The sequence below is a fragment of the Centruroides vittatus genome, unplaced genomic scaffold (assembly GCF_030686945.1).
Source record: "Centruroides vittatus isolate TY-2023 unplaced genomic scaffold, ASM3068694v2 contig_377, whole genome shotgun sequence".
In the NCBI taxonomy this organism is placed as follows: Eukaryota; Metazoa; Arthropoda; class Arachnida; order Scorpiones; family Buthidae; genus Centruroides; species Centruroides vittatus.
In genome coordinates this window covers 1,744,205-1,770,521 of record NW_027122198.1, presented here as the reverse complement: position 1 = coordinate 1,770,521, position 26,317 = coordinate 1,744,205, and the positions used below count along the sequence as shown (strand labels likewise).

The 26,317-nt window shown below is 33.1% G+C and overlaps 1 protein-coding gene across 3 annotated transcripts in view; it reads right to left on the bottom strand.

Moving 5' to 3' along the window:
- LOC136975639 (uncharacterized) overlaps positions 1–26,317 on the bottom strand; it is a 247,966-nt gene that overhangs the window by 205,163 nt on the left and 16,486 nt on the right. For all 3 annotated transcript variants that reach the window (XM_067270713.1, XM_067270715.1, XM_067270714.1), the window contains exons 3-6: positions 23,605–23,774; positions 18,818–19,038; positions 15,824–15,981; positions 8,352–8,440 (exon numbers count right to left, since the gene is read on the bottom strand). In XM_067270713.1, coding sequence (XP_067126814.1) covers positions 8,352–8,440; positions 15,824–15,981; positions 18,818–19,038; positions 23,605–23,774 — 638 coding nt within the window. The remainder of the gene's footprint in view (positions 1–8,351; positions 8,441–15,823; positions 15,982–18,817; positions 19,039–23,604; positions 23,775–26,317) is intronic.

Genomic DNA, 26,317 nt, shown 5'->3' with positions numbered 1-26,317 from the left:
TCAATAATGATTTTAATCATATATTTTCTATTGGATATCTGATAAATACAATAGTGAAAACAAACTTTCTCATGAATTTCACCTTAATCTTATAATATACATACAAACAAGAAAGACATTGGCTGTACATGAAGTGTTTAGCTGGCAGAAAAGAAAGTAAGGGATAGGGGAGGGGAAGAAGGAGGGAGAGGAGATAGACAGTAGAGAAAGATAGGATTCCTCTGAATGGCATATATAAGGCTACAGTACCCCCTATGTTTGATGTTGGCGTGCAGTTTTAGGCTGCAAGGCCATAGTCCCCAAAAGGGTCTAACAGAAAGCCTGAGTGTAGCGAACACCAATAATTGAGTGCTGCCATGAATAGCTAAATGTAGAAGTTAGTGCCAAATGGCTGTTAGTAGGAAGACTTATATCTACTTAATACTAATATAACTGAATGCGATCACTAATCTTCATACTACTTAACAGCTAGACAGACAGCAAACGAACACAATGACAAACTAGATAAGACAAACGAACCAACAGAGACAAATGAGCAAGACCCCAAAATTTTTATTTATTTATTTACTTTTTTTTATTTTTATTTTTTTTATGTATTTATTTATTTTTTAGTGTTAACTTACTCACTAACTAAACTAACCTACTATAATCTAGGATGAACCTAACCAGACAACTAAAGCTAACAAACCTTAATCTAATTTAACCTAACCTATCATAACCTAACTAGAAACCAAGCTAAGAGTCCCTAATCTAACTTACAACTAGGACTAACTTAAACTAACCAAATTTAGACTGAAAAGAATACAGAAAAAAGAGATTTAAAATACAAAGTTGAAAAGCAGCTATATACCAACAGTTGAAACAAAGCAAGGAAAAGCTAATTGCTCCCGGAGTGAGTGCTGTCAAGTGCCCCACTAAGAGATATGAATGCGAGTAGATGATGGAACATTGTACATATGTGAACAAGTTGGTGTGGGTTACAAGGCCAGTTGTACCCTCCAAGAATAGTAGCTCTCATTAAATTATCCCTAATGTGATTGTACCTATTGCAGCAAAAAACCAAGTGGTGGTTTGGTTCTCCTGAATACCACAATCACATTGTGGATTGTCCCCAAGGTTAAATCTATGCAAGTATTACTTAAAGTTACCATGTCCTGTAAGAAGCTGAGTGAGGGTGTAACTAGGGTAAAGTGGCAAAGAATCGCAGTAGTGTCAACCTTGGGGATGAAAGTGTAGGTGAGCCTACCAGTGGTGTCATGGTCCCAGCTGTCTTGCCAGAGAATGATTTGCTTCTTGACATGATTGTGAGAAGCCGGAATACAGGGGCTGTTCCCCAAATGCCACTTAATCGGCTCAATCTGGTAAAGACTGCCCACATTGTTGTTGGATAGCTTAAAACTATTAGAAGGGCAAGTTATTGAGTGAGAAGTGTGCAAGTTCATCGGTAGGTGTCCATTTCCGAATAATAGACAGGGTTTAACAGATAATAAAACAAAAATTTATTATATAACTAAACCTAATACAGGTAGCCCTCAGTTTACGCAGGCTCAATTTACACCGATTCACAATAACGCAGCTGCGCAATTCGCCATTTTGCTGAGTAATTCCCCTATTTTCTCTATGCTAGACTGATTTTCATTTTAGTGTTGACTTATTTACTGAGCTGTGATATTGTACATTCGTTAAAACAAAGAGTTTTATTGAATATATTTTTTTTTCCTGTTTAATAATATTGGGTGTGTATACATTTGCATTAAATTAATATTAAAATACAAAACGTCTAGGTACCCACGAGTCAAATTATTAAACTTAATAATCAATAAATGGTGTCCAAATACAGAGTGCCAATGAATGCAAATAGTTCATATCCCATATCAGTTTGTTCAGGAAAGCACGTTATGATGCAGTAGCACTTCCGGAGATCACAAACTATTGTTAGTGAGATGAAATCTACTTCTCATTGGCCAGATAATACCTTCTTATTAGCCAGACGATATCTAACTCTCCTTAGCAAAACGAAACCAACTTCAATTTTCCAACCCAAACTGACCTTATATATGTGCTACAGCATCAGTTGACCAATCAGCGTCTCTGCTTGTCCATAGCTCTATGTCGGGTTAGCGTATCCTTTCAACTATAGAAAGTTTGAAAGATGAACTTTGTGAGTTAGACCAGAGGTCGCCAAAGTGGTAGTCCGCGAGAAAATTTTGCTGGTCCGCAAAAAAATGTCGAATATACTTACTCATCACGTTAAATTATGTTTTAAGATGCATTGAAACATAATTCAATTCATAACAATACATGAAAAGTTATAAAAACTTTCATCGTATACTGTACACACTGGCCATTGGATGAGCGGTCTTCCATCTCTGTCGCATAAAATAACGCCACGGTAAATAAGTTGTACTGCTGTAGCTGCATTGTTTTAGCTACATGTTTTGTCTCGTCTCATTTCGCACTGTTCTAATGTTTCACTCTCCTGTATGTCGCATATGTATATCAGTTGAAGCATTTAAAGGTGGGCTTAGACATATTGAGTTCAATATAAAATATATTCAATATATTAGTTGGGTTATTAAGGAAGATTTTGTGTATTTTCTTTTGTATATTGGTGTTTTTTTAAGACAGGTATGATCTTAAATCTTAACCATGTGCATATTTTCTTTTATTTGATATTTATTGGGATAAAATTAGTTTGACATTTCTAAATTTCTTCTCTTTTTTATTTTAGATTCAAATAAATTAAACCCATAATGAGTGAAAAAAAGCAAAAGAATATTCTGCATTTCTTTAGTAATTCAAAAAGTATTAAGAACAATAATAATAACATTAATAGTACTTCACCTAACTGTGAACTGATCAATAAATCAGACTCTCCACAGCCTTCATCAGGCACCATTAGGAAAAATGTTGGAACGAGAGGTGGAGAGAAGAAAAAATGCAAAGTATCAAGAAAATATCATTCCTACTACTTAAAATTTGGATTCATTGAAGAACCTGACGGTGAGCTGGATCCATGACCTCTCTGTGTTGTATGTTCTGAAAGCTTATCTAACGATGCATTAAAATCTTCCAAGCTTGAAAGACACTTGAATTCAAAACACCTGGATTTAGCAAAAAAACTGCTAGAATATTTTAAAAGAATGCATGAAAATATGCAAAAGCAAGTTACTGTTTGAAGAAAAATGACCATGGAAGATAAATCATTCTTGCGTTTCAAAAGAAAATATTACTGTGGCAAACGCAGTTGGTTGAAGACGATCTGCAAATGTTTTCTAATTTTGATGAATACCTGAAGGAGAATGATGTTAACCAGCAAGTAGTAACCCTAGTTAAAAAGCACTTGGAATCACTTACAGAATCTTTTGCTCGTTATTACCCAAAGAATGAAGATCCCAGACATGGTAATATGTGGATAATAGGTCCATTCGCAGCGAAAATTCAGGATAATAATTTAAGCATGCATCTAAAAAAAAGCCTCATCGACCTATCATCCGACGAAACTCTCAAATTTAAATTTCATTCATCCTTATCAAGATCTCAGTTTTGGCTTTCCATAAAAAGTGAATACCCTTTTCTTAGTGAACAGGCAATGAAAATTCTGATTCAATTCTCCACAACTTAGTTATGTGAAAAGGCCTTTTCATCTGTCACAGCCATCAAAACACGGTACCGATCTCAGCTTGAAATAAATGCAGTTCTCCATCTTGCAGTAACAACATTGGATCCAAATATCCATAATCTTATTTCAAGTAAGCAGGAACATCCATCACACTAGGAATGTATAATGCTAAAAGTTTGATATTGTAGTGCTCCGCCACTATTTTTTTATATGTACATATTTTTTTATTTTTCTCGCGTATCGGGACCGGCCCTGCTTGGGAGCCATACATTGTCGCGTTATATTTTTTTTTGTAAAATACATTGTCGCATTATTTTTGTAAAATTTTCTGTTGTCGCGTATCCCCGTTTGTGGCAACCTCACGTGACTGACCAAAAGCCCCGGATGGCAAAGGGTTATAAAAAGGTGTGTCTAACGTGCAGGAGCACCTTTTTGCTTCCTGGGACTTGGCCGAGGTAAGAGGAAACACGCCAGCGGACGGATATAGGAGTGAGAAGCCCGGACATAGAAGGTAAGCGAGGAAGGACGGATAGTGGCTGGACTGAGGTCGTGAGATAATCCGTGTGCATCCACAAGGCGAGCCTACCGATAGCGGAATCAAGGTGGCTGTGAGAATTACGATAAGGAGGACAACCTATTAGTGTGTGTAGTACGCCAATCTGTTGTGAGGTCTTTGTTTTGTACGAACGATATTCAACGTATTTAGTCAGTCCAGCATGTACGCACCACTGTTACATATTGTATATATACTGTTAGAATAAGCAGGTTTTTGTTTATTTTGTAATTAATATACTAGTGATTTTGAATGTTATACGTTTTTTTTTTGTTTATATTTATAAAATTTAGTAATTCCTTCCTAGTATTCACGTGTCATTTCTTGTACGGCCCTTAATTTCCCTCACCAATTGTGAGACCAATCTTTACCGGTAACATACTCACTACAATATACTTAAACCATTTCTTAATTGTTTTTTTTTTACAGTTTTTGTTTATTTTGTTTATTTTATTATGGTTTCTTAATAAAGCTTTCATAATTTGGTTACAATTAATAGTTTCATTTTATTAACTAGGTAGATTTTGTGTGTTCTTAGATCACAATTTTTTTAATAAATATATTTAACACTTAAAAAATCCTATTAGTGGTCCACGGGATTTAAATTATGAATTTACTGGTCTGTGAGGTCAAAAAGTTTAGCAACCTCTGAGTTAGACAATGATTGAGAGCGAAGTGCAAATGGAAAATGGAGCATCATCACATCCATTTGACCATATTCCAAAATTCTTAATGAAAGAAAACAAAAATCTAAACTATTAAAGACGGATACTTTTTTCCAAAAAATGTAAGAGATCTGAAACTTTGAAATATCATTTGTTTTTCTTAAAATTTTTTAATAAAAACATTTCTCTTTATTTTATTGTAAAATACATTTTAAAAATTAAATTTATAATATATATATTTTGTATTATATTGTATTAATATACAAAATTATTTGCTTATTTTTCACTTATGTAGAAACTAACCCTATACCTCACTGTAAATATGGATTCATTTTACATCAATTCAATTTGCACTGGTTTTTGTAGGAACAGAACTGCGGCATAAACCGAGGGCTACCTGTATACAAAACTACAGGGTTACAGAACATATATATCTAATTATAGTGATTAACTGCGCTTACATGCAGATAATATATAGGTTTCTTACAAAAAGAATGGCGACTAGTCTAGTTTCTATTTAACATGCCTAATTGCATAGCTGCTATGAGAGAGAGTTCACAAAATCTATCTATAATATCTCTATGGTTTATTGGTGAGCTGAGGTGACTATCATTCTCTGCACAGAAGATTCAGAGCTGCAAAATGTTGTACAACCAGGTTTTCTTCTGGGACTAGATCCGCTCGATGGAGGTCTGGGAGACTTGCATGGTCACTGTCATAAGTATAACTTCCTATGACGATTGCCTGGAGTTTCCAGTGTCTCAATCTTTTATATTAATTGCGTGGGAAACTGGTCATGTGACTGTCGATTGTTTATACCTCAAAGGTTATTTCTGCAGGTGTGCGAATTCTTGCATTAACTTCACAGAGTTGTTTCGTAATGGACTGCTATCATTTCACAATGGCATGTTAACTTTCCCACTTAGTTGTTGACAGTTTGACAGTTGAATTGTCATTCTATCCGATTCTACGTGACAAGTTTTTTCTAACAATCACGACAGATGTTTACATAAGAATTTTCGTAAAAATGGGTTAGAATAACCCCAAAACTCATGGATCTCACATGATTGTTGATCTACAAGGTAGGAATGTAACTGAAAGTACACTAGTACTTTCATAGAGTGAAGACTTTGCAGCTTGTTTAGCAAGACAGTCAGCGGTCTCGTTGCCAAGAACCCCCACATGACCTGGGACCCATTAGAAATCTATTCTAATGTTGTCTAAGTGTCTGAGAATATGGTGGATGAGATTGACGAGTTTTAAGTGGCTATCAGACTTCACAATCCTGTGTAAAGCTACCCTACTGTCAGAATAAATGCAAAAGTGTAAGTAGTGTCTTTTGTCCTTCCTATGCATAATGTGAATTAAGCTCATATAAATAACTAAAATTTTCACCTGTGCTATTGAGCAGTGTGTACCTAGACGGAAGCAAGCGTTGTGAAGCTCGCAGTCTATGTCGGATTATATTACAAAAGCAGCACCCACATTGTCACACATCTTGGAACCATCAGTGTAAATCCTAACATGGGATGATCACCTAGATCTTCAAATTAAATGTCAGGGGCAAGCTGGTGGGAGGGGTAGCAATCATAAGTCAGGAGGGTATTTTTGCCAATGCGAAATTTTTTGATATCATAGGTAAAGGTCAAACTGGAGGAATCTTACCTACTCTAATCATTTTGTCAACATCTGAGTCACTATAATCTCACCAGAGTAAGTGGACGAGATTTTCCTGTCAAATAATGTGCTTAATTTCTAAGTCGATAGGAGTCAATCCTGACTTACCAAAAAGGTACTAGTGGGTGTGGTCCTATAAGCCCTATAAATGCAGAGAGCTGCAATCCTTTGAACAGATAACAGTTTTTACGGTTATGGACTTTGATGGCCACATGGCCCCAAACCTGTATGGCATAGAGGAATGCTGACTGAATTGCACCCCTGTAAATAAGCTTAGTAGCATTAGAGCCAAGACCCCATGTGTTCCTAGCAATACTAATGAGAGTATTGGCTGTCTTTTTAGCTTTGTCCATTTGTCTTTTTTAGTGTATTTGATGTGGGGTGTAAAGTTAAGTCTCTCGTCAAGAATAACACCTAAATATTTAATTTCCATTGTTTGCTTTATTCTGTCAGCACATATTTGAAGCATCAGCTTCCTGACAAGTGGCACATTCCTACCAACTATCATGCATTTGCATTTGCCTGTGTTAATGGGTTGCCTATGCTTAATACTCCACTGGTGAATATTATTCAGAATGTTGTTGTATATATCCTGTAAGTGTTCACTGTTCACACAGGAACAGTGAAGTGTGAAGCTAGGATAATTGTGTCATCCACATAGCCCTGTACACAGCAGCCAGGAGGAGGGGATGTCATTTAAGTGCAGGATAGAGTTATAGGCTATGTTCCAGAGACCAGGACCAGACCTGGATCCCTGAGAACAGCCCCAAGTGATGAGTATGATTATGTTATTTTGTGTTGTATAAACACCTACACTCCTGTCGCAAAGATAGGATTGAAGAAGTTTGTAAAGATTTTGAGAGCAATGATGAGTGTGTAATGTGTGCAACATAGAAAGCCACCAGGTGTGATCAAAGGTACCTCTAAAGTCAATAATGATTATTGCCATATGCTGATTATTAAGCTTAGCCTGGTGGATGTAATTAACAAAATAGTGGATGGCATCTACAGTACCTTTGTTTTTAGAGAAGCTGAACTGATTCTGGTGCATGGCTCTACACTTGCATAGATGCCAAGTAATCCTATCAATCATTAGACTACCTAACACTTGATCTGCCTTCTCCCAGAGTTGGGAGAAGGCAGATCAATCTGTATTTTTTGTAAGTGTTAGCACTGGTGGGTTTGGGAATCAATTTAACACTAGCCTTTTTCCACTGAGTAGGAAAATGGCCAGTGTTCAAGCAGATATTAAAGAGAATAACAAACACTGTAGGATTGGGCTCAAATGCATATTTAATCATCTTTGTGGTTATGCCATTTTTTTTTACAATACATCATACTTAACAGTGTATGGTTCTTACAATATCTATAAGATATTGTAAGAACCATACACTGTTAAGTATGATGTATTGTAAAAAAAAGGATAAAAAAAAGGAAAAATTATTAAAACCAAATTGTTTGGATAACCTTTTTTTAAAGTTATATGATATATGCCCATGTTCAAAATTAGTAGTACAAAAAAATATTAAAAAACTGTAGGGTGGTGAAAATCTTTTTACTGTTACGATATACACTTTTGTGGTTTGTACAATTAGTAAATATTGTAAAAGAAAACCAAGAGTACCATATGACAAATATACTGGAGAAAAAATTTGTGAAGATCTTTATGCACTGAGGAGGGGCTTAAAAATTAAGTAAGTCCGAAATGCATATGAAAAAAACAATAAAGGAATTTTTTAACCTAAATAGGTGTGGGATAGTCTACCAAAGTAATTCCTTTTGAATTAAAGAGACAAGTATTTACAGAACATATATAAAAAAATTTAGAGTTAACCTTTCTTCTTTCTTTACACGAATGCACATTCCAATTATTTCTTTTAGTTCTGTCGTTTCAATTCTGTCAAAACTTTGAGGAGGAACACCCTATAAAAAAACAAAGACCACATTAAAAGAAAACAAAGATAAAGCGTCACTGATAAAACAGTAATAGAAATAATCAGGGCTGTGGAGTCGGAGTCATGGAGTTTTACCCAAAGTTTGAGTTGTCAAAAATCTGCCAACTCCGACTTCAGATGTGTGTGGGGGCACAATTTTATTTAATCACTTTGAAGCTTAGTAACTCCTGTGTTAAACCATCTAACGCTGATCTAAAACCCACCTAATGCCAATCTAAAATCCACATAAGTTATTAAGCTTCAAACAGCGTGAACAAAATTGTGCCCCACACACTCACACTCTAACATCAGGCCCACCAATGGCCAAGCGGTCTTTGTACCCAAAACACTGGAAGTTCGGCAGTGGGTTTGCGCCTTGCTCAGACGGGCTGGCCATGTAGAGTTTTCTGGATTTTCTCCGAGTCTGTAATGCCTAAATAAGGGCCAGTTTCCTTTAAAAAGACCTCCTGAAAGGCATCCCCCTAGGCAGATTGCCCAAGTGTTGCATTGCCATAACTTAACAACAAACAACACACTAACATCAAGACATAAAAAAGAAAACCCCAAATCTTTTGCATATCTCGACATTTTATGGTGTCCAAAAATGTAAAAATCCTGAGTCCAAAAATGTAAAAATTTGGGGAAGGTCATTTTTTGACTGATCACTACATCTTCCCTCTGTTATATACAACAGTCAGAAAAGTAAAAATTAACAAGTACATATTTATATATTGACTATGTCATTACTTAGAGGAGTCTTTTAGCTTTGAAATAAAAAAGTTTCTGCGTTCTATCTTTATTAGAACTCTATTTATTCCGAGATCACATGATGACATCAGAATTCCTGGGCCTATTTTGGTAATGAGTCCACCCCCAGTCGAAGTCAAAATTGGAATTGGATAGTAAGGCAAAGTCAAAGCTGATAGATTTTTAAACGACTCCACAGCCCTGGAAATAACCATATATTAAATTATGTTCATATATAAACAGTAATGAAAAATTTTATATATTTAATAATAATAATATTATAAATATCAAATTCATCATTTAAAAAAATATTGTTTAAATTCATATAAAGTTTTATTTAACTAATTTCTTAAAATAATCTGAAGTAAATCTTTTTTCATTGAAAAAACAAAATACATTTAATAAATACATTTCTTATTTGAGATTATTTTAAAACAATCAAATAAAACAACAAATGAATTCAATGGTCACCAAACTTATTTAATTTATTAATTTAATTTATATTATATAAGCTAATCATAAAAATTTACATGAAAATATCTCAATATGAATTAATTTGTAGATTTTGTACTTGGCTCTGTGGTTAGTCCCACAACTTATAATTAATATTATAATTAGTAAATTTATAATTTATATATATATATATTTAATCCAACTATTTCTAATTCTTTCATGTCATTCAATCCTTTCAACTGTACAATAAATGATTTTTGGCTGGTTCTGGGCAAAAAGAAATATCAATTTGTGTGTTAACTGTAAGAACATTTTTGGCAAAAGAGGAGAACAAAGGTAGTGAGGCACATGGTGAAAGAGTGAGTGCGAAGAGAAGAAGAAGGATCCGCACGGTAGGGACATAGAAACTATGATGATCGCATCTTATATTCGGAAAATGGCTAAGAAATAACTCCAGATATAACTTTTTATGTAAACTGTTCATCTCAACTCAAGAAGACAATGTGGTGAGATCACATTTTCTTTAATTAGTGGTCAGTGTCCTAAGAGCATTACTTGCCAAAATCACTCTGTACTAACACTATTTTCCTCTTCTCTTCCTTCCTCATTCTGGTTAATAATAGCATTAAGTTAAGTTAGTTTTTTAATTAGTCTTACAAGAAAGAAAAAGGAACTGTTTACGTGCCAGCCTCGTGTAATAAGATTGTCGAGATATTGAAAAGATATTGTAAAGAAAAGTAAAATAAAAATGGTTATGTTAAATGTAAGTTAGAAAAAGGAAAAGTTTTTCTTTCTTATATATATATATGTGTGTGCAGCAGCATCGCTAGCTGTTTAAGCGCATGTGTGCAATAACAATTATGCCGCCCCTATGCCGTTTAACTATGACTACCTATGCTGAGCTTGCAAGCAATACCAATTTGCCGCCCCCTGGACATGCCACCTGCATGCGGTGCACGTCTTGCATGCCCGCTTATGGTAGGCCTCTGTGTATGTAAAAAAGAAAGTTTATCTGAGGATTGTTATTTCCCACACGTGGTGTCCAATCCACAGTATAACACTATAGCTCTGCTTACTACATTTCTCTGTAGATAGAATCAAATGTTGAAACGTACAAATTTTTTTTATCTTGCTTTTTTCACATAAAAAAGATGTTATCCTTATTTTACTTTTTCGGATTTTCCAAATACAACAAATTTTAAGTTAGAGATTTCTGGCAATAAAAGAAAGTTGAAAACTCAGCTGAACAACTGCCAATAAATCTGAAGAATTTAAATGTCAGGTTAGCTTTGAAAAAATAATCACATTCTGTGATATCAAAAATTTCTTGTTCATTTCCCATGCAGCAAGGAATCCTCAAAAAACATTCTCTCACTCAGACATTCAACATTTCCAGGACTATCCAGCACCCAAAACCAGAATTAAAAGTTTATTAATAAAAAGTTTAACATTAAAATGTCGATTACATATAATAAAGAACAAGAATAATCATTATTAATTTTCTTCTAATTTCTGTAGTTTCTTTACATGTCACCAACATTCTGACAACTGAAAAGTTAAGAAAATTCAAATTCATTACATATTAACTTCATTTTCTTTTTATCTTTAACAATTTAAATTTACATTGTGATAAGTAGATCCTTTCTTGTAGATTGAATTGTTAAGATTTTCGTAAGTTAGCTTCCAAAATAACATTATACTTTTAAACAATTAATAAATATTCTCATCAAGTCTTTTACTTTTAGATAGATGGATGGATGGATGGATGAATGAATGAATACTCCTCCCAGCCAATTTGACTGTTCATTCAGCTAATTATTTCAAAAAATTGACATGTCAAAATAGGCATCTTCCTTACCTCAATTTTCAGCATCCCCATCCCCCTCAGACTGTGCCTCAATCCTCCAACAAGTCTGCTTCATCTGCCTACATAAAGCCATTCGTATTGCCAGGAGACATAAGTATTCCATCCTCAAAGCAATAATAGCCCTAGAAAATGAGATCTACAGTTGTAACCCGCTGTTACTCATATACATCAACCATAATGTCATCGGCTTAGCAGATTCTGTTGCTACCAGGTTACATAACCTTCACAACAAGAAGATTGCAAATTTACTCAGAACGCAGACGCACACTGCTCACCATGACAGTACCATTTGTTGGGACAACATCACTCCTCTGGACTGTATAAAACAAGCCACCAGATTTGGCCTGTCCTTTGCTCATCCACCTTATAAGACAATACTCAAGACCATCATCCCAGAAGTTAAACATCTCTTAGAAGGCATGGAAGATCTACAGAAAGAATTTTACCATTGGAAAATGATTTTCACCATCAGGAACGAATGTGTTTATAGGCACAAGATAACTTTGTGGAAATCCATTCAGGACAACAAAGCATGAATGAAAATGCATGATATCAAAGCCTTGAAAGCGAAGAAATCCAAAAGCACCATTCTTAAGCACCAATCCATGTACTGCAAGAGAATGCAGGTCTATACACAGGACACTAGACATTCGGTGACTCCCGACAACTACCTATGTAAACTACAGGCTAGAGTCATTCGACTCACCAACATTCCCCTAGCAAGTATCCTACAACTCTACCATGCTGCCATCATCGCTCCAGCAACACCATGCATTTTTGCCTTTTCCAAAACTCACAAACCGGGCAACCTATGACAGCCTATTGTGGACAAAGCTTCATCACCTACTATACAATTGGAAAAGAAAATAAAGACTTTCATCATGGACAGCCTCATGCAATATCCATACTCCATCACTAACCCTTTGGAATTAATAAGTTACCACAAGGAACTTATTACCCAGGACAATCTTCACTTCACAGTCTTTGACTTCCAATCACTGTATCCATCTATCCGCATTGAACCTTGTTTCTACTCCCTCCATGATTTCCTCCTCTTCCACATTAAGGATGCCGACAAACACCATAAACACATTTTGGAATTAACCGACTTGCTCTGCCATTCATTCTTTTTCTCATTCGAAGGAGAAACTTTCCTACAAAGCAAGGGAGTCCCCATGGGTAGCTCTATATCTGGATTGTTATGTGAACTAATAGTGCATCAACTGGAGCCCACTGTATTTCCCATCTTCACCAAGGGACACACCTCCTAAACTATGAATCCAAACTACATGTGCTGAAACATCTAGAACAGGTGGAAATTTACAAGGCCACCCTCCATAACGTAGCGATAAATTTTCGAGACGTTGACTTCTTCCCCTCTGCATGGAATTCATTCTATGAACTGTAAACCTCTCCCCTCTCCTTACATCACACATCCGCACCCCTTCACATGTGTTCAGCAACCCCTGGTGTTTTTTTGCAGCAGTTTGCTTGCTTGATAATTGTATAGCTGTTATTTTGGATATTCTGTGACTTGTTGGCACTTTGTGTTTAATTTTCTCACTGGTATCTTAGGTATTTGTAGAGTTCATTTTTGTCAAAATAATAATACTTATAACTTATAAAGCTCTTTTCCTATTTTTTTAATTTGTAAAAATAATATGAAAATAAAAATCAGAAATATTTTCTGTTTAAGTAGCATAGAAAGAATCGAGAAATTCTAATTTAAAAATATTTTAATTTCTGTTCTTGTAACCAGAAACAGGAAGTCCCATTCAACAGAAAACAAAGACAGTATGAAATTGACAGATTACTATGGCAGACATAACAAAATAATCATCAAGCACTTAAAAGGAAGTGTAATGTGCCATTATAATAGATAGCTTTTAACTATCCATCAATATTTAGTTTTCAAAAAATGTACAAAGAATTAAGAATTAAGTATGAGATATTGTACAAATGACATAGCAATAATTTACCATTGACAACACTAATGTCTTGGAATTCTGACATCTTTTCAAGTGGCATCAATAGTATAGCTGTTATTCTGGATATTCTGTAAGATAAGGATTACATATTTGCACTGGGAATTTCAGTTTCTATGGGTTGAGACTGCTTTAAGATTATTATAAAATAGAGTTAATATGTAGACAGAATTTTTTATTATTTTCTGCTTCTGTTTTCCAAAGTTCTTTCTTGTGCAATTTTCCAATGGAAACTATGGTTTATACACTATTTCCCTGCTCAGAAAAAAAAAGTTTTTTTCCTATTGTACTCCTTTGCTTGCAAACAAAAATTTAGGCTCTTAGTGTATAAATTTGTCCTTTTTCATATTAACACAGATTAGCAATAGAATTTCAGTGCAGCAAGAGCCAAATCAAATCCATGTTGTCAAAAAAATATTTCTATATAGACAAATGGGAAAAGAATGTCAAGAGAACTTACTAACAGTGCTCCAACACAATCACCATGCACAAGACAATTAACCACAAACATGTTAAAGATATCCCATCACAGGACTACCGATCCAAGAAAAATAACTTAAGGAACTAATAGTTGTAAATTTTTCTGAAAGACCTCTAAAACATATGACATCACAGTGTTCCGATCAGTGTGTGGTGGTGGCAGAAAAACAAGCAGACATCTGAGTTTACTAGTAGAATCAAATGTTGACAATTTTGACCCATCTGATGTGTTTAAAGTGAATGAGACAGGTTTGTTCTTCAAAGCTCTCCCTGTAAAACACAATAAAAGGTCAGTCATTCAAAAACAAGTAAGTTTGCAAAAAAAAAAAAAAAACAATGATTAACAATTGCCTTTTGCATTCACACAACTGATGAGAAGGAACTTCTTCTTGTCATATATAATTCTTTACAGCAAAATGTTTTAAGAACATAGGTGAATCACAGTTAAAAGTTCACTGGTTCAGCTATCAAAAGGCATAGCTGGCAACTGCAATTTTCACCGAATGGCTTGAAAAATTGAATGAAAAAATAGGAAAAAAAATTTTCCTATTGCTATGACATCAGGTGTTGTTTCACCATCTGCAGATAACATGGAGCCCAAATATTTGAACTGAGTCACTTTGTTTATTGTCTGGTCTGCCACTTGAATCGTTTTGACAGTTTGCGGGCCACACTCGAGATATTCTGTTTTCTTTAAATTTAGGCTTAGTCCATATTCATTAATTTGGTTTCTCCATGCTTGCAACTTCTCCTGGAGAGCTGTACTGTCTTGATGTGCAAACATCATATCATCAGTATACAGTAATGTCCAAGGGTGTGCTGTCTGCAAGTCAGCTGTGACAGTGTCCATGCATAGTACGAATATCAATGGTCAGAGTGCTGATCCTTGGTGCACACCAACAGTTATTTTGAATGGTGGCGAGGTTCCAGCTGTGCAGCAAACTGCGCTTGTCACATCGATATAATATTTGTGTCCACTTTACGTATTCCTCTGGTATCCCATGTGACCATAGTGCTTTCCAAATAAGCACATGTGGAACATGGTCAAAGGCTTTTTCAAGATCTAGGAAAGCAAGGTGTATTGCTTTATTCTTTTCACGATGTTTTTCCATAAGGAGATGAGCAGCATGTATGGCATCTGTTGTACTGGAGCCTTTAACAAATCCATACTGGTTGCTTGTGACTGTTATATAGCTTTGTAGCCTTTGGTCCAATGTGCATTTGGATATTGAAAGAATTAACAAGAAAGTTAGTTGCTCTAAAGATTTAGCAGGAAATTGGAGTAACATGTTTGAGGAATTTGATGTGGAGAATCAAGAAAGTAATACAGAGGATAATTCTATCAATGATTGGCCATAACCTTTGTCTATGAAACTTAAGTTTTTGAAATGTTTGCCAGGCAAAGCTCATCCGCAAATAATTTAAAAAACACACATCTAAAAACACTTTTGTGCAAAGCAGAAACTCTAAAAAGTAATTGTATAGCAAAAGATATGATGTTTAAAACAAACAAAAATTTATAATTTCTTTCATTCAAATAATGCAAAATTAAAATAAATATAGTATCATTAAAGTATGCTGTATTATTTGATTTAATGAAAACCCCACCAAAATGACCACCCCTCATAAAGACAACTTTTGCTTAGAACCATAAAATGTAACAAAGTAGAAGCTTTACTGTTTTAATCTGAAAGCAGAAGTTTAAAAAATACACTAAAATTGTAGGTACAGAGGTGATGTGCTATGGATTTCTCATCTACAGATACAATTTTGATGTTAAAACACGAAATTGAATATGTGATCATAAAAAAAGCTTGAAAAATATTAAAACAGTTCTTACACTGGTAACTTTTTTATAAATCTGAGCTGGACCACTGCATTCTGAATAAGGATATTCTGAAGTTGCTAGTTCCAACATACACATTCCAAATGCATATACATCAACTGATTCATCGTAGTGTTCTTCATACATTTCGGGAGCCATAAATTCTGGAGTACCTTTTAACGATAATTTAATATTAACAATTAATTTAACTATATCAGAAGATATAACACATTTCTAAATTTTAATAACTGATTATGGACAATACTATATCAACATTCTGACAAATAATAATAGATATTGCAACATTAAGAGACGAATAAAAAGTATTTCTAAATTTGCCATTATTTATGTATGAATATTTAGTATTATTTTATTTATATATGTATATCAAAAATCATTACCAACTTATATCGAATAAATTCACTGGCAATGTGTTGAATGAATTGTCAGAAATTGGAAATTCAAAATAATTAATTAATTCTCATAAGTCAGAGAGAAAATGGTAAAAAGTTTTAACAACCAAAAACTTTATTTATTTATTTAATCCTCTAAATACAGCAGAGCGGCAAATGCTTCTAGAAAAACAATCTCTCACAAAAAATAGCAGCTGTAGAAAACAGAAAAATATGATCAAATATAAACATAAATAACAAAAAAATAAAACTGACACATTAGTTAAAATACATATCTTTATATAAGTTTTTAATAGTTGTAAAATTTATATAACTGATCAAATTATTCTATAGTAAAAATATCTTTGTATGATCGACAATCTAGAAAAAAGCAATGTAATGAACCCTTCAGTTCATTACATTGCTTGAGAAAAAATTCATCAAATGGAAAAATCTGTCAGGCAGAAGTGAGCCATTATAAAGAAAATACAATAATCCATCAAACTATTGGGACAAGTATCACAAGGTAAATTTGCAAAGATTTTTCAAACATGAAGCATACATTATTGACAGCTTTCCAACATTTAATAACAAAAAAAAAACTGCAGACCAAACAAACTAACAGTAATCTATGAAATAGCAAAATCCAGCAACAGAAATATGAAATTACTTGATATGTAGTGGAAGGCCTCCACATTATTCCTCTAAAAATATGCCAGACTCAGTTTTTCAATCAATTTTTTAATATGCAAGTTAATTTGGAGTCAAAAATTATATTGATATCATTGACACATAATCAAGAACCTTTAAAGTCCAGTAACACAAATTTTAATGAAAATGAACGATTTAAACCATAAAAAAATAGTTTAATCTATTTAAGCTACGCCAGCTAAGTTATACAAAAACTGGTACTAGCCCTAACTAAGACTAGGGCTAAATTTAAATTTCTTTTGGAGTGCCAGAACAACAATGTGTTTCCTATGTCAATTCATTGGATATGTCTACCATTCAAATTGCTTTATATATGTTTACTGTTGTTCCAAATTTTTTAAAATAATTTTTCAAATGTTTGTTCTACACATTCTATTTTGGAATTTTGCTGGTTAAAAACCTGATGCAGACCACATGTATGGTTGAAAATGTTCATTTTCTTTAAAGTTTGTGTTACTGGTCTTTAAAGGTTCTTGATTGTGTGTGATCCATTCCAGTAATTCAGTAAGAAGATAGTTTGATATCATTGATTTGGATAATAGAATATTGCTCAATATAAAATAGATTCCATGAAAAAAACCAAAGTCAAAAGTCAATCATTATTTTTGTTAATTAAAGTAATATAATCGTTTTTAACTTTTTATGCATGGATTTGACTCCAATAAAATTTATTTACATACTATTAACATTGTTTATCACCTCAGCAAGTTTTTTAATTTTATAGCCACTAAAATTTTTTTTATTGACCTTTCTGTTATCTCCACATATTATAGCACAACAGACTAGAAATTTTGTGTTATATTTGAGTATTTGTGGTAATAAGTACACACCCTGCTAAAACTCCAACTTACCCTGAGCCATACATGTGAACGTCCTGCAAACTGTCAACAGCTGTTCTCAAGGTCAACCAGTTGCAAACACTGTAGACTGCACATGTCAAGTTGCAATGGTGTCAAATGAAAGAATAATAATCCCTGAAGCTATATTTTATGACTAAAAGCATTTATTTTATATTTTTTTGAGTATTTTCTTTGCAGGAATTTTTAGGTTCTAATTTTTACTGATATCGAATGTGCTTTTACCTCCAACATGAATATTATAAAAAAATTTTTTTAAATGTGTTTCTTTTTGTATGTAAAAAAATTTTAAAAAACAGTCTGTTAAGGGGTTAAAGAACATAAATATAACATCAGCAGAAATAATTTAGTAACTACTCTTGTCCAATATGCAAGCAAACCTGGGTGTTGACAAGTTTCAGTGATGCATGACTTAAAAAATAAATCTCTGAACACAAATTACAAACTGTGCAGATTTTTAAATCTACATTAACAGAACAGTGTATTTATAGCAGAGGCTGTGCAATATTATCCTTTGCATGGCAATCATTATTTGATAACTCCCTTAAAAAAGGAGGGATGACAAAAACATGACACACTATAAAAACATGGTGTCATCATAGCCTGTTGGATTATTTTGTTTCATTTTTTGTTACTTAATTGTATTTTATTTATTGCTTTAATAGTAGTTTTATATTTAAATGCATTTTATTTCTATCAAAATTTTCTTGATAGTAAAAACACCCATTAGTTTTTAAAAAACATAATTTAATACTCTGTTCCAAAAACATATTCTCTACTTAAAAACCTGGCAAAGGCTTATCAATCGGGCCAAAATATGTTTAGTATCAATTAAAATTAATTGCTGGAAAAGTGTGTAAGGTGTGTTCAGTGACTTTATATATAATGGTCATCCAACTTCAACTATTATAGATTTTACTATATTTTCTTTACTTTTAGAGTATTATTTTCATAACTACTTACTCATTAAATATAATGAAAATAGCCATAACTCTAAATTTGCTTTTCAACAAAAATAAAAGTTGCATAAAACATTTTTGCATACTCACCAATAACACTTTTAGCAAAAGATCGATTCTTCAATGTTGCTAATCCAAGATCTCCTATTTTAACAGATCCAGTAGTACCAGTAATAAATATGTTATCACATTTCAAATCTCTGTGAATTATGGGTGGAGATCGAGAATGAAGAAAATTTAAACCTTTCAAAATTTGACGACACCAGGACTTCAGCACTTTCAAATTAATTTTTTTAAAACGACGTAAATAACTAGAAAAATTTAATAAATTATTAAAACAATTTTTTACAGTATTTGTATAACTAATATAAAGCTGTAATGATTAAAAATTGCATAATAAGCTATTTTAAATGATAATTTTAATTCATTGTATATACATTAATTGTATATTTGTATACTCACCAAACCAAACCAAAAACACCCAGTTAAAAATCATCAAACTTTACTATTAAGAACTCTTCTACAAACCTCAATTTTATTTTGGGGTGGACTGTCTTATATGTCACTCATTCTTTGAAACTGAGGGCATTACTTACTTACAGAGCAGGGGTGTTGAGCAACTCCCTGTCTAGCACTCTATATGAAATGATTATCAGAAGTCTTGAAAATAAAGCATTACCAGACTACTCCAACCAGATTTTAATGTATACTAGGTACATTAATGACATTTTGATAATATAGAGAAATAAGCCTGATAGCAATACATTTCTTACATTGGTTAATCAGAATCCCTACAGATTCTTGCTACATCTGGAGTAAATCAGTGACAGAAAGGCACATTGGACATAGGAATTTTGAAAGAAAATTAAAACATTTCCACTGGAATATACATTTTCTTCCCTGTATATATACTTCAAAACTCACATGATCCTTTTAACTACAAGATTGTAAGATTACAAGCATGAGGATATGTATGTATATACATATTTCCAGCTTTAGGAGTTATAATTTACAGCTCCTTTTTTCTTTGCCTAAGAAACTGGGATAGGATACACCTATATGAATATGCTTCAAAACTAGTTCATGACATAGCTGGAAAGTGATGATACAAACTTCATCTGTCAACAGGATAATACTCTGCCATATTTCCATAACATTGTCCTTGAATTTTTAAACACCAGACTCCCAAACTGATGGATTGGTTGTTCAGGAACAATGATCACCAACTACCATTAGGGCTTCCACATTTCTGACTTAACCTCATATGACTTTTTTGTATTTTGTACATGAAAAATTCTGTGTTTGTACTGTCACTACTCACCACTCTGCACTGATAGTCCCACACCAGCAATGATTTCATTTGAACTGACAAACACATTCTGTGTTAGGTGAGGGATGAACTGATTAGAGAGTTGGTGTTTGCAGAGTTATCAAAGAGGCAAGGCATATATCAAGAACTTGTAAAAGTTGCCAGGTTGTTTTTAAATTGGTTAAATCTATATGAGGATGTTTGTTTGTTTGTTCAATGTGAATGCCTAGGCCATTCAACCAACTGCTACAAAACTTGGCAGTTACATCAAATACCTTTAACTTAGATAACATCATACATATTACCCCAAAATATTGATAGAAATTAATCAATAGAGAAAAATCCTATCTACTTTCAATTTGCTGACTTTACATGTAATGCCATCTATTGGAAAAAATTTAAGAAAATAATAAAGTAAATATAATTCTTTCAAAAAAAAATATGTTTTAAAAATTTATATTATATTCACTCAATTACTATGACAACGATATAGCTCAAAAATAGATGCACTATTATGCCATTACTGCAACATATATTTCATAGCACTTGCCTGCATAGATTGTAGTAGTGTTTTGTCTCTGTACATCATGCTTTTCCTGTTAGCGTCAGTCGTTCCAGTTATATATCAAACTCTGTTCAGGGAAAAATTTTTGTACTGAAATAATGTGATTTGTGATGCAAATTGGACATTCTGTGGCTGTACACCATTGTATAATTTTAGTTTAGTTTGTAGTTTTTAGCATTTCTCCTTTGTCCTTTGTTCTTTCTTACTTCTAGAACCTACTAATCATAATCTTCTCTGGGTGATGAGGGCCACTTCATGAAATCACAAAAACAATGAAAACAACGTTACCTGAGAGACTCTCAGGTAACATTGTTTTCATTGTTTGCACACTAAGAGAGTGTAGGACACTTTTTGGCTGGTCTTCGTGGAGTAAGGACAAAGAAGATAGTGATTGGTGTTGTCAAATATCCAAGAAATGAGTGAAACTAAACTGGAGTAAGGAAAGTTTATAAACTTACTGGTGATGGCATAGTGAATTTAGGATATAGAAAAAAGGAAGACAGAAGCTCAAAGTGAGTCTAAGGAAGTTCCATGTGGCCCCAAATGAAAGCTAAACAACATTTGTACATACCAAGTGTTCTATTCTTTTCTGAAGCCATCTTGCTATTTCTTGCCTATATGCTCTGGTCTCTTTTTCTCCTTAGCATAAGCTAGTCTTTAAGAATTAGTTATAAAGAAACTCTTGTTGTATTAGCCAAGCTCAGCTCTTTTGTATTCTTCACAAAATTGTGTAATTGTCCTGCCAATATTTCGGATTTTGGGTGACCACCTGTTATACTGTTTTAGAGTTGGAATCCATCAGAATCTGTATCTTTTATGCATAAATAAATACTTTTTTCCACTATCTGCTGTGCATGGTTCCTTGTTCAATGTATTCATCCTCATCAGCTAACAGTATTTTCATTCATAACTTCACAATTTTTATATAGTTTATCTGAACCACCTGCTCTTAAGCATTCCATATCTGGTCTCAAAGTTCATCTATCTAACACTATTCTCGAGACTGAGGAAGGATAACTTTCAGAAATTTCCTTTACTTAGATGTTTCTGTCGAGTTTTACTTTTTCAATCTAGTTTCATCAGTTACTTTTTTTAATGGGATCACATAAAAGCAATTATTCTTGCATTTTTACAATATTGTTTTATTCTAACAAACCTTATATGAGTTCTTACAGATGTTACAGTTAGCAACTTGGATCACATGTGGGCCCACCACAACCTATTCAACACGAATCACTTTTCAAACATTAATAGTTGACCAGTGCTAATTAGTAGTCGTTGACAATCCTCTCTTCCAGGAGGAGGTCAACTACTACTTTTTATTAAATTAACTTCAACCCCCTTCCTCAACACTCCCTTCTTCCTATTGGACCCAGTGGTATGGTGGTTTTCAAATAGAAAAATTACATAATACAAAGCTACCAACAAGCACAAAATATGTTTTAAGTGGTTTCTGAGGATGCCAAGTTTAAATATTTGGTCTATTTTTTGTGAAATTTGATTCATTGCAAGATTACTGTTAGATATTCAACTGTGAATGGAAGAGTTTGTTAGAAATAACATTAGAAAAAATATGATGTCTTAAAATTTTTTTCAGATATCAAATTAAAATATAATTGGACTTACTTCTACTTCAAACCAAAACAGTGCTACTTTTGATAATTTTCCTAACATTTTCGAACCTCAGGTTCTTCCTCAGGTGAACAAACAACGGACAAAATATTCAATGGGCGGAACATGTTCTGTTTCAGAATTTCGAAAAAGATTCGTTCCATCGAATATTTTGTCCGTTGTTTGTTCATCTGAGAAAGAACCCGAGGTTCGAAATTGTTAGTGATAGGAAAATTATCGAAAGTAATACTGTTTTGGTTTGAAGTAGAAGTAAGTCTGATATTTTACAGTGTGTCTGAATGTTTTTGTATAAGATATAATTTTTTAGAATATCAATTGCAGTCTACTTGACCAACGAAACTGTGCTATTTCATAAGAGTATCATGATAAATATGACAATGGTAAGTTAAAATAACAGAACTCTTTATACTGTTTTTGTTTTAATGTTTGTTATATACTATAATATAATATTTAATAATATTTGATTTATATAACTACAAATGTTATCTTATGTAAGGATTTATCACTCCAAGTGACCAATCTAACACATTTCTAAAATTCTTTATTCTTCTACTGTACACAATTTAAAGAATTTTTTACATGTGTTAGATTGGTCACTTGATGCAATAAACCTTTGTATAAGATAACTTTGTAATTATATAAATCAAATACTATAATATAATATAATAGAAGGATTAAGAATTTTAAAATAAACATAAATTAATAGAATGAATTAAAACAATTAAGAAATGAATCTGTCTCTGTGTATCAGTATGAATTGTAAACATTATCAGATATGCAGGATGTGTCATTTGTGTGTAAAATTTTTATTTTGAAAAATCAAAAACTTAAATTGCCATTTTCAACAATTTGTTATATATTTACTAAAAATATAGTATATAAATAAAACTGGAAATTAATTTATCTGATAGTTCCATAATATACACAAACAACCTAATGTTTGCAAAATTTTTTAAAATCTTCAATAGAATAAAATTCTATTATACAGAGTATCCCTAAAGTTTCCATACATACAAGGGTGAAATGTAACTTTACTCACTAACATTAAAATGTCAGCATTAAGATTTGTGTCAGTGGATTGACAGAGTAAGGCAACAAAACATATGGATGATCTGCCAATGGGCCACTTCTAGCAGGACTTCCTATGTGGAAACTGGATTCTATTTAGGTGTTAGACACACGAAAAAAACACAGAACACTGCATGACAGCCAGCCCATTGGTCAGGCACGAACCAATGACCAACTACCAGTATTCAATTGTTTTATTTATTCAGCCACTATGGAGCTTGATTCGTGTCACATTATGGAGACTTTTGGGACACCCTGGAGAATATCAAATCAATAAATCAAAACAGTTTCATTTTTGCTTACGTCTTTAATGTTCCACTTGTCATTAATTCGGTAATTAAAACTAAATATTTTCGTTTTGCTGTATTTACTTCCCAATAGTCAAAAAAACGGACAATGTTTGGATGCTGTAAGCCTTTCAACATTTCTGCTTCTTCACGAAATCTTTGACGTTCACTTTTGTTCAATCTTTCCTATAAATAACAATTTTATATTAATTATAAATTTATCATTAATAACTTTTTTGATTTACAAAACTTCACAAGAAAAATATTTCAATTATGGTTCAGCAATCATCAGTCATGATAGATTAATGTACAGTACGTGTATATGTTACTGGCCAAACCCAATTTCAGGCCAAACTAGTTTGTCCTAGGCCAAACTGGTTTAGAATTATTATTCAAGTATATTAATGGTTAAAATAAAATTAAAGCTCCTTTGACCTCATTTCTAAATACATATGTACTTAATTTTTAAGTTTTATGTGTTTTAGTTATTTCAGAAAAAAAAAAAAGCAAAAAGAAAGAAAAATAAAGGAAACATGTTACAGAGATCTGGCAATGCCAGAGAGACGTGCAAGTCAGACAGCCCGGACTCATGAAACATCCTAGAGAACCAGCTGGAGCACCAAGATATCAAAAAATAAAACATCATAAAAATGCAAAAGAGATTTGGGACAAGATTGATGCTGAACCGGTGGAGCCACTTGTAAGCAGCATGATTCATCAACTTGAGGAGTACATTGTGAAGAACAAAGCAATTATTAAATTCTACTTTTCATGATTAATCATGTGTGTGAAGTTTGTGGCTATAAATGAATTTTGTGATTTGAATGAGATAAACATGTGAAGAAGTAGTGTATTTGTCACAAGTTTTTTGCCACATACTATATAATTGGAGTTTGGAATATGATACTGAATGTCAATCTTAATGTTCTTCTCTTAGAATTTAAAATTCAAAGAAAACTTAAAATTTTTAAAATTTTAAATTTGTTTTTTTCAATTGAAAATCTTAAATTCAAATTGTGTGTTTTTATGTTGCACTAGCATCTCTGAACTGAGCATCCCAAATATCTAGAGCTAATTAGCATTCTAGGGAATGAGCCAGAAGGTTTATAAACACATTGGTTTTCTGTTATTTTTACTGATGTAGTGAGTTCTCAGTACAGCAGTGTTCATTTGATTAATAACAGTTACAGAACCAATGTCCAGTGCACATAATACAAAAAACAAGCATTGTACAAACATTTTCCAACACCTTCTGAGTTCTTCTTCAGGTGCAACTGAATGGTTATCCAATGGAATGTTATCTGATCTAATGCCTATTTGTAAAAATTTTAAAAAACAATGTAATTCAAACAATTGTTCAAAAATATAAATACCGTATTTATTTGCATATAAGACAACCTCACATGTAGGGCAAGGTATGACTTTAAAGATCAAAATAAAAAAAAATAGATTTATTAATACAATTCTAATTTTATTTTGTTTAATCACAAGTAAAATATCAAATGCACGTAAATGCACAAATTCTCTTGCAAAAATTACTGGCATTTTAAACTTTAAGGAAAAAATCTTGTAAAATCAACATAATTTGTTCATGTAAAGCTGCACAATCGGGAACCTTTTTTTGCCAATTCTTAACAGTCAAATCCACTCCATCAATAACACTTACGAGTTTCTCCAAATTCTGACTTCTGAATAATCATCTGTTTTCACATGGGAATGGATAAAAACTTATATTGGGCTCCCGTGTGATTTTGGAATTTCAATCTGGAATTCAATTCAAAAGTTTTGCTTTTCCTATTGCTATTCATCTTTACCCCTGACAATATACAAGAATTCAAATGACCCTTATGTTTCTAAATACAAGAGGGTAGACATCCAGTAAAAAATGCGAGTACATGGTTCACAAAAATTATTTGTAAAACTGCAAAGAATCGTTCAATCACACATACAGGATTACCTAGGAATTTGAAGCTGTGATAAATGAATAAAAATCTTGTCTTATATGCAAGTTAATACAGTATAAATTTAATGCTGAATAAATGTTGTTATGCACATAATGATCATTCAACTAATGACTATAATCTTGTGTCAAACAAGGTGTGCCAAACCATCGAACAACACCATTTCCTCCTTAAAATTTATACAGGATGAAGTTAGCTTTAAAAATTTCTATGGCCTCCAACCACTGAGATGCTCTGTGTGTGATGTGAGGACTTTAGCCCATGTGAAGTCTGCAACTATTTATGAGTCTGCTGTAAATGTAGAGAGGGATGCAGATGTTCTGTCTGACATGTTGTACGTCTGAGATATGCTCTTGTATTCTTCTTCTCATAGAATGTTCAGTGAACCCGATGTACAGAAGGTCCCTATTGCATCTGGTGACTCTGATGAGAACACTGTATATGCTGGGAAATCTGCTAGGGTTGGGAAGGTCCTTTCCATTTCAAAGGAATGTGAAAATAGACAAGCACCTCTGAAAAGTGATATTAATTGCACATTTCCTGGCAATTTTTGCAAATAATAGATGTAAGAAAAGGTGAAAAATTACAAACACCTGTTCCACCTTACCACCATGGTCTGTTATAGAGGTGTCTAACTTGGATGTAGATTCTGGAGGCATCAGGTGGATTTGATCCACTAAGTGATGTACAAAGTTCAGTAACGTTCAAAAGGGCCAAACACCTCCTCACAACATCACACACAGAGCATCTCAGATGGTTGGAGACCAT